The 16,198-nt window shown below is 49.1% G+C and overlaps 1 protein-coding gene across 3 annotated transcripts in view; it reads left to right on the forward strand.

The window, feature by feature from the left end:
• The window catches only part of PRKCE (protein kinase C epsilon), a 534,046-nt gene that overhangs the window by 499,339 nt on the left and 18,509 nt on the right, over positions 1-16,198 (forward strand). For 2 of the 3 annotated variants that reach the window (XM_070477668.1, XM_070477678.1), the window contains 2 exons: positions 3,428-3,616; positions 7,108-7,254. In XM_070477668.1, the coding sequence (XP_070333769.1) occupies positions 3,428-3,616; positions 7,108-7,254 (336 nt within the window). Of the gene's footprint in view, positions 1-3,427; positions 3,617-7,107; positions 7,255-12,554; positions 12,585-16,198 lie in introns of those variants that run through there. The other variant, XM_070477675.1, reaches the window with a different exon arrangement.

The following is a 16,198-nucleotide window of genomic DNA, read 5'->3' on the forward strand; positions in this document are numbered from 1 at the left end:
AGCCCCTCCCCTGTCTCCTCACCCGCTCCCCAGACGATGGTGGCCAGCCCTAGGAAGTGCCTGGTGTCATTAGGCCCAAGGCCTGCTCTTCCCCCCCAGCTCTGACCCCTCTAGGGGTTGGCTGCCACGCCAGGTACCCTCCCATGGCATGTGAAGACTTGCCCTCTCACCAGCTCCATCCATGACAAGGTGATTGGAAGCAGATAATTAGGGTCAAACCTGAGGAGGGTTTTATTAAAGATGCCACCCCAAACAGGAGGCCTCTGGAGGGGCCTGGGGAAAGGTGGACAGTGCTTCTCTGGCGGTTTCCCTAGCACCATCCGGTCTGAACACAAATGGGGTCACCTGGAAGCTACCTCCCCACCACACCAAGAAGGCACAGAACCCAGCTGTACCCGCCCTGCCCTGAGGTTAGCGGGTGGCCACCTCATGTGAAGAGTTGACTCACTGGAAAAGACCCTGATGCTGGGAGGGCTTGGGGGCAGGAGGAGAAGGGGACGACCAGAGGATGAGATGGCTGGATGGCATCACCGACTAGATGGGCATGAGTTTGAGTAAACTCCGGGAGTTGGTGATGGACAGGGAGGCCTGGTGTGCTGCGATTCATGGGGTCGCAAAAAGTCAGACACAACTGAGCGACTGGACTGGCTGACTGACTGACTTAGCACCAGGGTCCCCAGAGCCCAGGAGAGAAGGGAGCATGCCCTGGAAGACACACACAGTGGACACACCTGGCAGCCAGTCTCCCTGACTGTTGGAAACAGGCTTGTCGTGAGTAGATCCAGAAAACTGCCAGAGCCCCTATCCTCTGGTGGCTTATGGATGCCCTGGGGAGACAGTTGACCATGAAAAAATAGCTAAAATCATGATAGTATGTGGAAAGTGCCTGTCAAATCTTAAGGCCAGGGGTCTTAGGATACCAAAGACTAGGAGAAAGATTGGAGAGATCCAGGAACTCTTTTTGGAGGAAAGCTTTTGGTCATAACCATGACCTTGAATGTGGTACCACAGTGAGCCAGGCTGGGGCTCCGGGTCTTTCGAGGTTGAGGGAGGCTCAGACTTTGGCTTTGTCACCGAGCAGCTTCACTGGCTTCTCAGTGGAGCCTATAGCTTTGACCTTTCAGATACCATGTACTGACCACTGGACTGAGAGACCAAAGGTCCTAACCAAGCAGATTACCAGCCTCAAATAATTTAAAGTTGGCTGCATTTGCTCACATTCCTTTTCATTCTAAGTTCTAAAGTGTCCTAAAATGTGTTTTTTTTTTTTTTTTTTTACTGTTGCCAAAATGCTTCTCCCACCTTTTGATTTAATCCCAAGCAAGCTGCAACCTTGAGAAGGGCATTTTGAGCAGACCCCAGACAGTCCAGATACCTGAGTTCAACCTCGTCTTCTGTCTGGTAATCTGAGAACTGAGCAGGAGCTTCATTCTGAAATAGGTGACCTGAGAAGTTACCTGCCTGGGGTGACCTGCAGGCTGGAGTGACCGTTGCCATTTGGGGAGGTGTCTTCAGAATATTCCCCCTTTGAGGATGTGCACTCCAGTCGTGCTTCTCCTCCCTTCACTTTTTGGAATTCTTTGTAGAATGATAGCACTGAGCAATCAGAGATGACCTCTCACCTGCCCTGCTGTTTCTGGGCAGCACCACGCCTGGTCCTGCTGACTGATAAGAAGAAAACATCACTGTGGGGTAGGAACATCACTTCCTTAGCAGTGGGGACACCAAGCATTCTTTCTGCTCTGAGCCAATTACACATCACTGACCTGCTACATACTATACACACATGGAGATGAAACCTTTTAGAAGTAAAATTAGATTTAGTACCACCTTCCAATTATATAGAGCTTTGTATTTGCAGTAGGCTTTTGGAATCCTCCATCTTAATTAATCTTGTGAGGTTAAGCTGAGGATCTGAGCCTCATCTGATAAATGAGGAAGTCAACTGTCTGGCTTGAGATCACCCAGAAATGTAATGCCAAACTTGGGGTGAAATTAGATACCTCCTGGTTGATCTTCTGTCTCTAGCACCTGGCCAGCACTGCAGAAAAATTAGGAGGGGGAAGTTACTTGCTTTTCCAAAAGTTCTGCAGCTTCTCAACTTAGAGTTCCTCTCCTGCACTGACATTCTGATTCCATTTGTAAAACTTCAGTCCTCACACACCATTCTGCAGGAAGCTGACGTCAGCATGTCTTCAGCATCATGTACTAAGTGCATGTAACCTGAGTGACTCTGACTCCGTATACTTGGAGGAGGAGGCAAAGAGAACATAGATAAGGGAAGTGGCAAACCCAAAGACAAGTGCCAAGACAAAATGCACCAGACAACCAGGATTTGATTTGGGCTCTTGCAATAGGGAGAATTTTATGGACTGCCTGAAATAAAAAGGAGGGAGTCCACTCAATATACAAGGATCACTGACAGAAGAAACCCACATGTTAAGCTAATTAAAATCCATGCCTCTTTAGTGTTCTCAGTGTGAAACCAACAAGCAAAAAGTGAAGTTACATGGTAAGACATTGATGGAGTTTATTATATGTTTGAGCACAAAAGTGTGAGCTAATTATAATGAATATACCACAAAGCAGATTAGTGTCATGGTTAACAATATTTAGTAATGGGTAAAACACAAACTTTGAAGTTAGTCAAATCTGAAGTAAGATTGGAACGAGCGCATAAATCTGGCTTTATTTTCTGCAAGTCACTTAATTAAATGTTTGATTTTTTTTCACCAGTAAATTAGAAAAAAGAAAATAATCTATGTAAAAACTGTTATAGAGATAAAATAGCACTCAATCATTTTTTAAAAGGGGGTCTGGGGCTTTATAAAGGAAGGAAAATGATTTGTCAGCAGGCCTTAGGAAAGTCATGAGGAATAATAGAAATGGGTCTTCTCTCAGAATATGCAAGAGCGTAGTGGTCCTTTATGATTAGAACACAAATGGGTGGGGAGATTTATTAACTATAGTTTCTTTTCCAAGAGCCCAGGGCTCCATGAATTCAGCATTGTCACTATCTAAACAGGACTGAGATTCTGATCACCCTTCTTTAGTGAGGGGTGACCTAAATTTGCTGCACTCACTCACTGTGATTTTAGTTTCAAGAATATACACAATTTTTTCACATGGCCCTCCATGCAAGTCAGGAACTTCATCTGGTACTCAAGCAAAGAAGCAGTAATTTGTTCCCACTGGAAGGCAGACTGTGGGTGTTGACTCTGGAAAGCTGGCCCCTACACTGTGCCTCCCAAACTCAATTTTCACTCAGCTAGCTGATTTAAAACCCAAATTTTTATAAGGCAGCCCTACTCTATGGAAGAACAAGCTGGAAATAGAAACCCAGGTCTTCTCAAGGCCGCTTGCGGCGCAGGCGTGGCCTCGGGGGGAGCCTGCAGGGGAGCCCTGACGTTGCCCATCTCCCGAACAGATCCTGCAGGAGCTGGAATACGGCCCCTCAGTGGACTGGTGGGCCCTGGGCGTACTGATGTACGAGATGATGGCTGGGCAGCCCCCCTTCGAGGCTGACAACGAGGACGATTTGTTTGAGTCCATCCTCCACGACGACGTGCTCTACCCGGTCTGGCTCAGCAAGGAGGCGGTCAGCATCCTGAAAGCTGTGAGTCATCGGCCCTTGCCTTCTTTCTGCTCCCCCGCTTTCCCCCCGCCCCCCTCCTTCCCCCATCCCACCTCTGCTCACTGCCCAACCGAAGGGGTGGAGGGCAGTCACCCTGGGAGTTCAGGTTCACTACAGGGGCTGCTGTTGAGAAATTGAGCCCGGGGCAGATTGCTCTTCTTGTGGTAGAGGGATACCACATCTGCATTCCCAGAGGAAGGCTCTGTGCACTTGTGTGTCCTCCAGAGCTGCAGAGGGGGAGACCAACCCCAGTGGTGCTGGGGTCACCCCTACTGCTCACAGTCTTGGGGCAGTACCCCCTTTCCTGATCTGCCACCCATGTCTGTCTACCTCTGGGGCTTGCGATGGGGAAGAGAGAAAGGTGGTGAGGGGGAGACGCTGTACCCCTGTGTCGACAACAGCGACACTGATCAAAGAAGATGTGTCCTCTCAAGATCCCTGTAACCACAATGGATTCAGATGTAATAGACTTTCCATGCCGCAAAATAGTCCCTTACAGATGATAATGCTTACACTTGCTCAGTATAACCATGGCTACAACATTGCACTATGGCAAGTAAATGAAGTTGTCTGTCCCCCTGGGAATGCTGGGGGAGGTGAGGTGCAGGGAATGTAAACAGACCAGTTTACCTGGGAAGGGTCACCTCACTGGGTTGAGGCCATGACAGCCCAGGAACCCTGACTTCTGTTCCTGGCTTCTCTCACCCTTCAGAACACCCCGAAGTTCAGAGTCAGCATGCCACAGTTCCAAACTTTGCCATATCAAAATACTTGCTCTGTCATGGTTTATTTTTCTTGTTTTCCAAGTCAAGTCCCAACATTTACCTAATTGTATATATACAGAAATATTACATCACTATCATAAATGGAAAATTAGTATCACTTGACATAATTGATTAACATAAATCATCCTATAAAAATAGTAAAAAGGCCTAAAATCATTTCCTAGTTGTCTGGAGGGGACTCGTACCATGTTTTGGAAAATGCTACATCAGAACATGTTGCTTCTTTCTGCAGTTCATTTTTTCCTTGTTCTTCCCTTCTTTCTCTCATCTTCCTTCCTTCCCTCCCTCCCACATCTATTTCTCTTCCTCTGTCTCCCTCCAATTCCTTGCTTCAATGAAAAACTATCTGTTAAGTGTTTTCCTATATGCATTGTGCAGTGTTTTCCTCTAGCATTGTGCTAGATGCTGCATGAGTGTAACAGCCATCATTCTTGCCTTGTGGAGCCTGTGATCCAGCAGGAGAAGGTGGGAATTAAGTTAAAAAACACATCCATAGGTGGTCACAGTTGGGCTACCAGCAGTGAAAGAAGCAAAGAGAATATGTTCATTTACTCATTTATTCAACACCTATTTATTGGGCATTTGGATATGCCAGACACTGTGCCAGGTGCTGGCAAAGGAAGACCCTGTAGCACCTAAGGCAGCTGAGGATGCCCCCAGCAGAGCTGATCACTCACCCTGGGCGCCAGACACCAACCTGACTCACCTTCCCGTGAGCACCCTGCCGGTACCCTAGAGGGGCCGTTTCATTATGAATGATCAGAGCAGTGGTCTTCATCTAGGGATGATTTTGCCCTTTCCCCTCCCCCCCCCCACTTCCATCATCCCCCAGAGACATCTGGCAATGTCTGGAGATGTTTTAGTTGTCTCAACTTGGAGGGGAGGGATGCTATTGGAATCTAGCGGGTGAAGCCAGGGATGCAACTGAACACCCTGCCCTGCACAGCCCCCACAGCTAAGAAGTATACAGTCCAAACTGTCATCAGCACAGAGGAAGCTTCACCCTACAGAGATCGAGAAGAAGCAGGTTGTGCCTGTGTCAGCTGGTTGGTGAGGGCGAAATGTCTGGGAAAAGACGAGACTCTGGCTTGGGGTCAGCTTCCTGAGACGCTAAAACCTGTGTGTTTATCCATGGCCCTGATACTTCCCCTCCCAGAAGTGGGAGGACAGGAAGAGCTGAGGAAGCAAGGAGAAGTCTTCTACTCCCTTGGCCTTGGAACACTTCACTTCCTCACATTGTCGCTTGATTCTAGGGCCAGGCCAGGTTTTCCATGACTCTAGCCACTGAGCCGTGTCTCTTGAGGGCTGCTGCCTACGTGCAGAACTCTCCAGAAGCCTTTTGCACCATAGAGTTATGCAGTGCACCACCTGTGCAGCAGTGAGTATCGTCCTGCTCCCTCCCTTCCTCAGCCCTGTGCCCTGAGGCCCAGCCTTCAACCCACTGTTCCCTCATCTCACTGGACAGAGTGCACAGTGAGAGCCAGGCATGGACCTAGATGCTGGGAAGATAGGACTGATTCCTATATTATAGAGCTCACCATGGAGAAAAACATTTAGACAAATTATAATTTAAATAAATGAGAAGCATCTACCCAGCACCTCTTCACCCTCTTATCTCTGCCCAGGTAAGATTCTATGGTTTCAGCAGTGTCAGTAGGAAGTTCTTGCTGCCCAGGAAACTCTCCCTTGCTGAAGCCTGAAATGCCATCATTATAGATTTATCCCTCTGAATTTAATTTATACGTTGACCTCTTAAGGTCCTTTGTTTAAACTCTTAGCCTTCACCCCATGAAATGTAACACTCAGCCTCTAACACACATGCAAACACACACCACTACCTTTATTTTGGTTGGCTGTCAGAAATGTTTCCACCTACCAGCACTGATTTTTTTTTCAAGCTTATATTTTTATACATCTGCTCAATTAAATTCACATTTGCCATCAGGACTGACTCATTTAGTAGGAATAGTAATTTCACTTGGGTGTGTGAGTTCACAAGACACCAGCCAAAAAGTACAAAACACATCAATGTGGTTTTTACAGACAAGCATTGGGAAGCAATAAGCCTTTCTTTTTCTTATTTTTTGTCTGTTAATGTATGTTGAGTTTTGTGCTAGCAATTACAAATTAAAAAAAAAAAATTTTTTAAGTAGGAGGGCCTATATCCAGGAAAAGGAAAGGGAAGGAGGTGTCTTTGAAAATTGACCTTAACATGAATATCTGGTCTTCTTTCCTTACCTCCAGAAGGACTGTTGACCTCTTAGTATGAGGTTATTAGACTTCAGTATCCCTGATGAGAAGATTTAAGAATCTGAGGGGAAATCAGAGGGTTAGAAAAAGTCTAAGTTCCTAATCTTGACTTAATACCTCGCTGGCTGTTTGACTTTGGCCAAGTTAATTAACTTCTCTGAGCCTCAACTACCTCACTTATAAAGTAGGGATCATGTTAGTCCCTCAGAAGGCTGTGTTCCATGGAATGAGTCAGTACATGTATAACATATGTGTAGAGTGGGGGCCGGTGCATAGTAAGTCCTACCTAAGAATGAGGGGCGAAGCTCCTGAAAGTACAGAAAGTGGGCTTGGGAGGTGACGCCAAAGATGCTGCCTTGGCTGAGCTCCACCTTCCCCTCAGTGCCTGTGCCTGCCGGGCCTCTGTTCCTGATTCTGTCTCTGTCTTCATCCCCCCAGTTCATGACCAAGAACCCCCACAAGCGCCTGGGCTGCGTGGCGGCGCAGAATGGTGAGGACGCCATCAAGCAGCATCCGTTCTTCAAGGAGATTGACTGGCTGCTTCTGGAGCAGAAGAAGATCAAGCCGCCCTTCAAACCTCGCATTGTAAGTAGGCCTGTAGCTTGCACACACCGAGGGTGGGTCTGGCATCCAGGCACAGAAATGAGGGTCTGGGCACATTTCACAACCAAGATGACAAGGGCAGAAGGTCGCCAAGAGACACCCTAAAAGAGTCTCGTCAAAGATACATAACCAATAGCTGTAACCAAGATAATGACTTACATAGGACATAGAGGAATCTTTTGTACTTTAATCAAATTTTATTTATCTTGACCAAAATTGTAGGCGATACTGGTTTTCTATGTGTGGTAGAGATTCAAGGTTTCTTTTTAAATCAACTTTTTTTTTTTTTGAGTCAGTTTAAAGAAAAATATTAACTCAGTGATAGTCGCAATCATTGTTTGGAGCTAGCACAGGGCCTGAGGCTGAGACTCAGAGGTGGACATTTGAGGAGGACTGTCCCCAGAGCAACCCGTGGAGCCCGGCTCAGTGAGATGCCATTTCTTTAGACCGCGTCTCTGCCTTCTTTGACCCACTCTCCCTTCTGCCTTCTCTCCAGCCTCAGCACACACTTCTTCCAGGTCCTTTCGCCTGTTGTGACCATGCCAGTCAGAGGAAGGTGCAATCATTGTGTTTGAAGCTCAGAGGTTAGAAAGAGGAATTGGCCTGTCGAGTCCAGGCTTGACTCAGAGAGCAGAGACGACGTTGTGGCCGTGATCTGCCTCTGGAAGGGAAAGGGGTCAGAGGTGCTTTCCTTAAAGTTAGAGAGTGGGTGTGTGTAAGCATGCGTGTGCATGTGCATGCGCACATATCCATGTGTGTGTGTGTGTGTGTGTGTGTAAGGGGAAACTCTTAGTTCTCTTGCACCCTAGCCAGATAAAGCAGTCATTTAGATGAAACTTCAAGTAGCCAGCTGGCTAGTGTCCTGGGAGTGAAGTGGGCTGTGTATGAAGTTACGGGGCAGAGCCCCGGAGTGGTAGGGCTGGGGTCTCGGGCAGTGAAGACTTGTGATTATCAAGTCAGCCCTCAATCACCCCACATTCTGCCAGAGGACTTCTTCTCCGTCACTTCCAAGTATAAAAAAGACCCTCCTGTGCCTTGGGAATCTTCAGAGAGGAAATCCACTATTTCCCAGGAGGTTTTCTGGGGGTCAGTGGTTGATAGTTTGGGAATCTTAGAAATATTTCATGTCGGGGGTAAGACTCAGCTGAAGGGTGTGATCCAGGCCTCAGCCAGACAAGAGCATTCAGGTGAACAGTCCCTGGACATAGTCCCACCACCATTCTTTGTTTGCTTCCTTCTTGGGTTTTTATGATTTTCTCTGGCTGACACACAGCTTGGAACAGGCTAAGTTTAGGTTTACCTTCTTTCTTTGTTAATATCACCCACAGCTCTGGGGCCTGCTGTTCTAAGCCTGTGATGTGAGCTCGGAGCAGGGCTTATGGCACATGCCAGCCTGCCTAAAGCCTGCCCTGCCCCATCCCTAGGGTCTTTGCAAGTGGTCTTTTAGGACTAGATGAACTGACAAGTTTCCCCAGACAAAATGAGAGGGTCAGGAGACCAGAGGCCAGGCAGAGGAGGAAAAACTTACTTATTTTAGGTTTAATCTAAGTTGATCAAACCCAAAGAAAATTCAGAAATAGACCTGAGTAAGGAATCTAGGCCCAACAAAGAGAAACCCAGGATGAGCACGGGGCCCAGTCAAACAGTGCAGGTCTGCAGAATGACTTGAAGTCCAATCTAGAGGCCAGGTCAACAAAAGGACCTGATGCTAGGCTTGCAAAGGGGCAGGGCTGGAGGAGCAGCCCCTTCTGGGGGTGCAGGCTGGAGGGGACAAGCCCCAGGGGACCATCATCAGCAAGGGGTGTGAAAGGAACGGGGGCCTGGCTGGTGCAGAGGCAGGCAGGGAATCTTTGCAGAGAGCCCACAGGGAAGCATGGGATTCAGGAAGCTCTTTGTGGTAAAAGGCACAAGGAAGCTTTAAAGGATGAATTTATGGAGCAGAGTCTTTTTCTGGAGTGGTCTGGTGGCCGATTGTCACTCAGATCCAGTGGAGGTGATTGCTCTGAGATGGCCAAAGAAGCCCCGAGAGGTGCTGGTCTCCAGGAGCTCTTCCCAGCAATTCCTGGGGCTTCCACCCTGCAGTCTGAACTCTGAGCACAGTGAAAGTGCACACCTGAGAGCAGGGACACTTGGAGTAGTCCCTGGCTTCCCCAGAGAGAGGGGAGGGCAGGAAGGACAGATGTGCAGTTTCTATGGCCCACAGGATGGGCAAGGATGCAGACAGAGGAAGTGGCGGGGGTGGGGGTGGGCATGGAGCGGAGCATGAACCAGAAGGCTGAGCATGTGACCCAGTCTGCTAGCTTAGCCCTGGCCCTAGCAAGGGGTGAGGGTGCTCCTGTGGACAGGGGGTGATGGCTCCCCAGGAATCAGCAGTAGAAGTCCATCCTGGGTCAGGGGTTCTTTCTATCCATGTAGAATGCAAGAGCCCGGTGCTTCCCTTCCCTGAGGCTCTCGACAGCCCCAACCTGGGACAAGAGGGCAGGACTCTGCTTGCTTCCTTTGCTGAGGGGCTCAGGTAGGCTTCTGGGGGCCATCCAGGAGCTCCCACCAAGTTCACAACTGTTTAGCATTCCTAAAGACTGAGTCATCATTGCCTTGGAAATGATCCTCTGGGCATGTTCCTGCTCGCCCCCAACAGGCTTCCAGAGTCACTCTCAACACTGTTGGGGGTCAGGAGAAAGGGCGTTTATTTGGCTGGTTTGAATTCAGTTTGAAAGAAGGAATTAGAACATCATCTGAAGGAAGGATAAAAAAGGAAACTTACATTGTACGAGAGGTGTTTCTGGTCACGTTTGGAGCTGAATGATATTGATCCTTACTGAGTTCTCAGCTATAGGGCAGTCAAGATATATTCGAGTTATTTAGATCTCTGATCACAATTATATCCTTGTGACAAGAGATTTCTCTCCAGAGAAATATTAAAATGGGGAAAGAACAGTCTTCATCTAGTTAGCACGTTGAAAAGATGTCCCAAATCTGTCCCTTGATTGAAAACTCTTCTCTGAAAAATGTTAATGGCATTGTCCTGAGTCACCTGTGGGCTGTGTGTAGTGGAAACGAGTTTTAAATTGAATTAAAGCCCACTGCGATGATGGATATACTGTATCTCATCTCTGAAAGCCCTAGTAGGACTAGTGTGGAAACTCACACAGGTGTTTATAAGCCATCACCCCCTCTAACCATCTCAGGATTCTCCCTGGGGGTGTGGAGGCCTGCCTGGCTCAGATGCCAGCAGTGAGCAGGGCTCTGTGTTCCAAAAGCTGAGTCAGCACAACCCACAGACAGAGCTACACATGAGAAGTCATTGGAGAGACCCTGGGAAGCTGAAGTGTGTCCCCATAGACGTCATCTTTTGCTCATGGGACAGGGAGTTCCAACACAAGACAGGCTCTTCTTGGACTTCAGGTGTCACATAACTTAAGGACATGCCAGATACCTTCTGAGGAGAACCACAGAAGAATGGTTTTGACAGAAAGAGTAAGAAAAACTGGTTTGACTTTGGGAACAAGTGGCCAAGGTGTTTGATCACGAGCAGGTGAAGGGCAGTGTGAGTGTCTTAGATCTTAGGGACAGACTCCAAGTCAAAGGGAAAAAGCCACTCTGAGAAGGGAGGGAAGGGGACAAGTCTGTGATCAAGCATCTCCAGCTATGCACCTTGGTGGTGGCCTAGAGAAGACACAGGGCATGCATTCCAGAAGCAAGGAAAGCTATGCACGGACTCCCCATGTCATCAGACTGAAGATCTCCAGGGTGTTCAGTCAAGGGCCTGGGGCTCCAGAGGGAATTCTGGGACTCCTCTGTTCTGGGCTTGCTCTACTTGCTCCCTGCCCATGCCCTGCTGATGTCACACCAGGATGCCACCAGTCCCCAGGAGCCTGCTGAAGAGCTGCTTTCCCCTGCTCTGCTGGCTCTACTGAATCTGAGCCCCCTGGGCTGGTGGCGGGGGGCGGGGCGGGGGGGAGGGGGGCAGGCATCCTGCCTGTCTGATTCAGGAAGGAATTGGTTTTGTCTGGTAGTGGGTGCTGGGGAAACAGACTGGGTGAAGTCCTGTCATCCGGTCTAGGAGTTATGAAGAGACAAAACGTAGTAGCCTGTGTTTCAAAGTTCCTAACCATCCCCACTGCCCCGAACAGACAGAGCCCCTACACACGAGTGGGCACAGCAAACTGCACTCTGCCCATGCTGGCTCAGCTGGAGGCTGGGGTCCCTGGATCACCCACGCAAGGGCTGAGGATATGGCAGGAGAACAGCTTCCAGAACTGGTTTCCATCCCCTCCACAGGAAGCCTCGCCCCTCTAAAGATATCACCGGGGAGATTGTCCAGATTCGTACCTGGAATTTGGCCTCTGGTCAGGTTCCATCACATACTTCGATTGGCTGCTATTCCCTCCAGGCCTTTGCCTTCCTGAGATGTTTGCTGAACTGAGATTTCTGCTCCCTGGCGCCTGAACCTCCCTGTCTAAACCCTGCCCTGACTCACCAGCTGTCAGTATTTCCTGGGTTTCCTCCCTTCAGGTTTTCACCCCTTTGCGGTAACCCCACCCTAGGACATTTTTCAGTGGCCTTTGCTTCTGCGTGGAGCTTTCCTTCTCATCTTTCCTCCCAGCCATCTTATCGTGTTTATTCTCCTTCCTCCACCTTCCTTTTTATGCTCCTCCCGTCCACCCCTTCTCCACTCCCATACTCTACTGATGTTGTACAGGCGATGTGCCATTAACACCGAACTGGAGACTTGGTGCCAATCATGCACTCAAATCAGTTTTCCTTTGGTGGCTTGCTTCCAACCAAGGGCATACAGCAGTGGGTGGGTAGGGGAATAGAAAAGCCAGCAAAACTGGATCTGTGACCTTTGATGGTGGAAAAACTCTCCAATATGGAATTCACCATCTATCTTACTGGGGATATGATTCCAAGACAGTGGCATCATTTGCTGCCATTAAAAGCAGCCTATTTAGCTTTTGTGTTCCTAGCGGGCTTGCCTTCCTTGGGGACCATAGAGGACAGAGTGATGTGTTTGGTGTGATTGAAGGGCATCATCTGACCTTGTAGATCTTGGAGGTATTTTGCTCACTCCTAGCACTCCTCCTGCATACTCCCACCCTGCCCCCCAAAAGCAGGAGGCTCTGAGATTATGGCTTCAGCGCTGAAATGGGGGGTAGCCAGTGGAGGAGGGAAAGGTCTGCCTTCCCAACAGCCCACCTGTCCTCAGTGAAAGCCAAAATCAATGAGGGAAATGCTAGCCAAGTAAACTTCTCTTTGTGTACATGTTCTCTCTTTTCAAGTTTGCTTCAGTGTGAATGTCCCTCTTTAAGGTAAGGCCTCCAGAATGGGGAGTCTCTCCAGGTAGGTGAGCCCTCAGGCCTGGTGACACGGAGGCCCCTTCCAACCTCATGATCTGTTCCATCCAGCCATCCACACTGCATGGCGGGACCCTCAAGGGAGGCCCTTCCTGCATGCTCCTGCATGACCAGGCTGTGCTGAGAGAAAACTGGGAAGTGGGCCTGAGACCCTCATACCCTCACCAACTCAGCAACCCTGTTGAACAGGCACCCCTTTCCGCTAAAGCCAGCCCATCAGCTGAAGACCTCCTGAAAGCGTGAATCTTGAAGACAGAGCCCCAGAGACCATGAGAGGCTGTCCCCATCTTCCACATGGCAGGCAGGAGTGGGGCCCAGTCAGTCCCCACAGACAAATGAGGACAGCCCATTGGCCTATGTCCATGCCAGAGTGACAACCCTTAGCCTCCAAGAAGCTTCAGAGTCCCTCCAAGACCCAGGATGCTGGCCCAGGGCTGAGGGCATGGAAAAAGTCCAGGAACCTGTTTTTGGTAGTTGGCCCAGGTAGTGGCATGGTACAGTGGACAGGGCACTGGCTGTCACCCCAGAGGGAATTGGGTGGGAATAAAATTGCTCTCATAGGATACCCATATGAACCTAGGCATTCACCTCTAGCCTTCTTGAACCCTGACCTCCTTATCTGTATAATGGGCTTGAGAATACCCGCTCACAGAATTACTACAGGATTAGCTTACAAACCTCAGATGCTTTGCGTACTACAGATTCTCGATAAATTTTAGTTCCTGTCTCTCTCCATTCACTACCCACAACCCAGCCTGTTACAGCCCTTCTTCCTCTTATCCCAAGATTCCAAGAATCAAGAGTTCAGGATTGCAGGAGGTGGTGTGATATTAATATTTGAAGGCTTGGATGTGGAATCAGATACAACCAGGTTCCAATTGGGGCTGTCACATCTTGAGAAAGTCATCTCATTTCTCTGAACTTCTGCTGATCCATGAAACAGGGATGATAAAATCTGCCATACTGGATTGATGTCAGGAAGGAAAAACCTGGTGATGTGAAGTGATTAGGACAGTCCTTGATATGCAGTGGATGCTGGGGCTGGTGCTTATGCTGATGGTGGTGGAGACAGTAGGTGTCTAAGTTGAGGGAGGCAACTCTGGACCATATTTCTGATCTAAACTGGTGGAGGGGCCAGGCATTCAGATGAAGGGTAACACCTTGTGTGCAGGGGAGCAGCCATCCATTGCAAGCAGAAAGGCATCTAAAGACTGGCAGAGAACACAGTTTAGACTCTGCCGGAAAGCCTCCTGGGGCTTAATGCTGGCATTGCCACTGGTCTGAGCTGGGGGGAGTTCTCAGAAGGAGGAGCTGCAAGACAGCGATCCACCTTGGACATCAATATTCAAGCCCTTTGCCCCTTGGAATATTCCAAGGTTCCCCACCTTTTATTCAGTGAATTTGCCCATGACCTTTACTGTTATCCAACCTTTACTGAGCCTTTGCTGAGCACGGCTTTGTGACTTTCAGTGTCCCAGCTGAGATGGTAGCAGTCACAGCTTCCCACATATTTCTAAGCTAAACAGCCTCAGTGGGGTGTCTTTGACTCTGCACAGTAAATTTCTCTCAGAGAGTTCTGACTGCAGGAGCATCCCTGTGTCCAGGGACTGGAGGGCCCATGTGTGTATCATTCTGGTCCTCCCAGCCCCCCACCCCAGGGGAGGGCATTTCCATAAGCTCTGAAGTTTTTATTTATGACTTGATAGCTGTTAGATTGGGATTCATCTTCGTAGATTCACCAAACTAGTGCATATTGAATTTAATCTCCTTTCCACCCCATGAGCACTTAAGATAACACACACACATCCTATCTGGGAGCATGGGACCTAGTAGGCTGTTCCTGGCTGAAGTGGGGAAGGGCAGGAGCATCACGGAAGGTTCTTGAGAGTTGCTGGATCTTGGCAGAGAAAGCCAGGAAGGGTTAGGAAGAGAGAGCTACCTGGGAAAAGGCATGACAGGGCAAAGAGAAGGGCAGGATTCAGAGCAGCTCTTTTCAGCCAGTGTTTAGTGAGTGTGTGGTTTGTGTCCTGTGGGACGACCTGGGTGCGGGGAATGTAAACATCAAAGAAAAGAACCCCTAGGAACATGGAACACTTTCATGTCGCCATGTGACGTAAGGAGCTGAGATGGCAGGAGGAGATACTGAATACAGAATACCTGAGGACTACAAAAAGTGCCGCTCAGTCATGTCCAACTCTTTGTGACCCCGTGGACTGTAGCCTACCACGCTCCTCTGTCCATGGGATTTTCCAGGCAAGAGTACTGGAGTGGGTTGCCATTTCCTTCTCCAGAGGATCTTGCCAACCCAGGGATCGAACCCGGGTCTCCTGCATTGTAGGCAGACGCTTTACTGTCTGAGCCACCACGGATAAAATCCAGGATTTAATTTGGGGAGCAGAGTCTTGAGGTTTAGAAGACAGCCTCCGCCCCGATCAGGCCTGTGTGGGTCACGGCAGCCACTTCCCACCCAGCATCTTGTAGATGGTCCCGTCCAAGGGGGCCACGTAGGTGGATGAGCAGTGCCCACCTGCCCATCTCTGCAGACAAGGCTTCAGGTTGTCCTGCACACTGTGGAGGCACAGTGGTCAGAGGCTGGGTAACACGCATCTAAATAACAGAACATTAAGCTTTTCTCATGGATGGGCTCTGTCTTTCAGCCCTCAAACTGGCATTTGCTAAAACATTATCCTAGAGTTCTGGGGCCTAGCAAGCACACATTGGGTTTGTAAAGATTTGTTAAGTTTGCACATCAACTTCAGTCTCTTTAAAGTGAGAAAGTGAGAAGGCCTGGATCACCAGCCTGCATCTTTCCAAGCCTGCGTGTTATTTGGGCTCCTCCTTTCTGGGACCTACTCCACCCCTAAAGAAGTTTTCTTGGCGCACGGAGTTTGGGTGTCAATGGAGTATTTCAGGTGTGTGAGCCCAGCTAGGTGTGGAGGAGGGCCCAAAATGACGGGGACAGTGAGATATGATCGTTGCCTGAAGCAGGGAGATGGACAGATAAGCCTGGAGTGGGGATTGTCAGCTGAGGTGACCTGAAAAATAAACCAGACCTTGACTGGACACTTCAGCCACTCCTTCCCCCTCCCCATAAGCAGCTGGCACCGCGCTGTTGCTGGAGACGACAGGGTTGGTGGTCCTCCTAGGGAGACATTACGGATTCAGGCTACAGGCTACATCCCGGTGCCTGGGATGTGGGTGTTTCACCAGATGACTCAGAATACCATCACCCCCAAAGCAGGGGGTTCCAGAACTTAGCCCCTGCTGTGTATACCAGGCAGTGAGCTAAACAGAAGTCGCTGGACAGGGCTGGGTTCAGGTCCCCACTGTGAGAGTCTGTGAGGCCTGCACAAGACACTGAGTCTCTCTGCTCCTTTCCTTAAAGTGAGGGACTTGTGTGGTCCCTAAGATTTCTCCCAGCCCCAGCTACTCCACGTAAACATGCTCTATGAGGGCAGGGATGTTTGTGGTTTCTAAACTTTATTATAACTGCATTTACAGAGCCTAAAAGTTACCTGTTTAAAGTGTACATTTTGATGTGTTTTAACAAATGGATACACCCATGTAAC

This window comes from Odocoileus virginianus, chromosome 2 (genome assembly GCF_023699985.2).
Source record: "Odocoileus virginianus isolate 20LAN1187 ecotype Illinois chromosome 2, Ovbor_1.2, whole genome shotgun sequence".
NCBI lineage: Eukaryota > Metazoa > Chordata > Mammalia > Artiodactyla > Cervidae > Odocoileus > Odocoileus virginianus.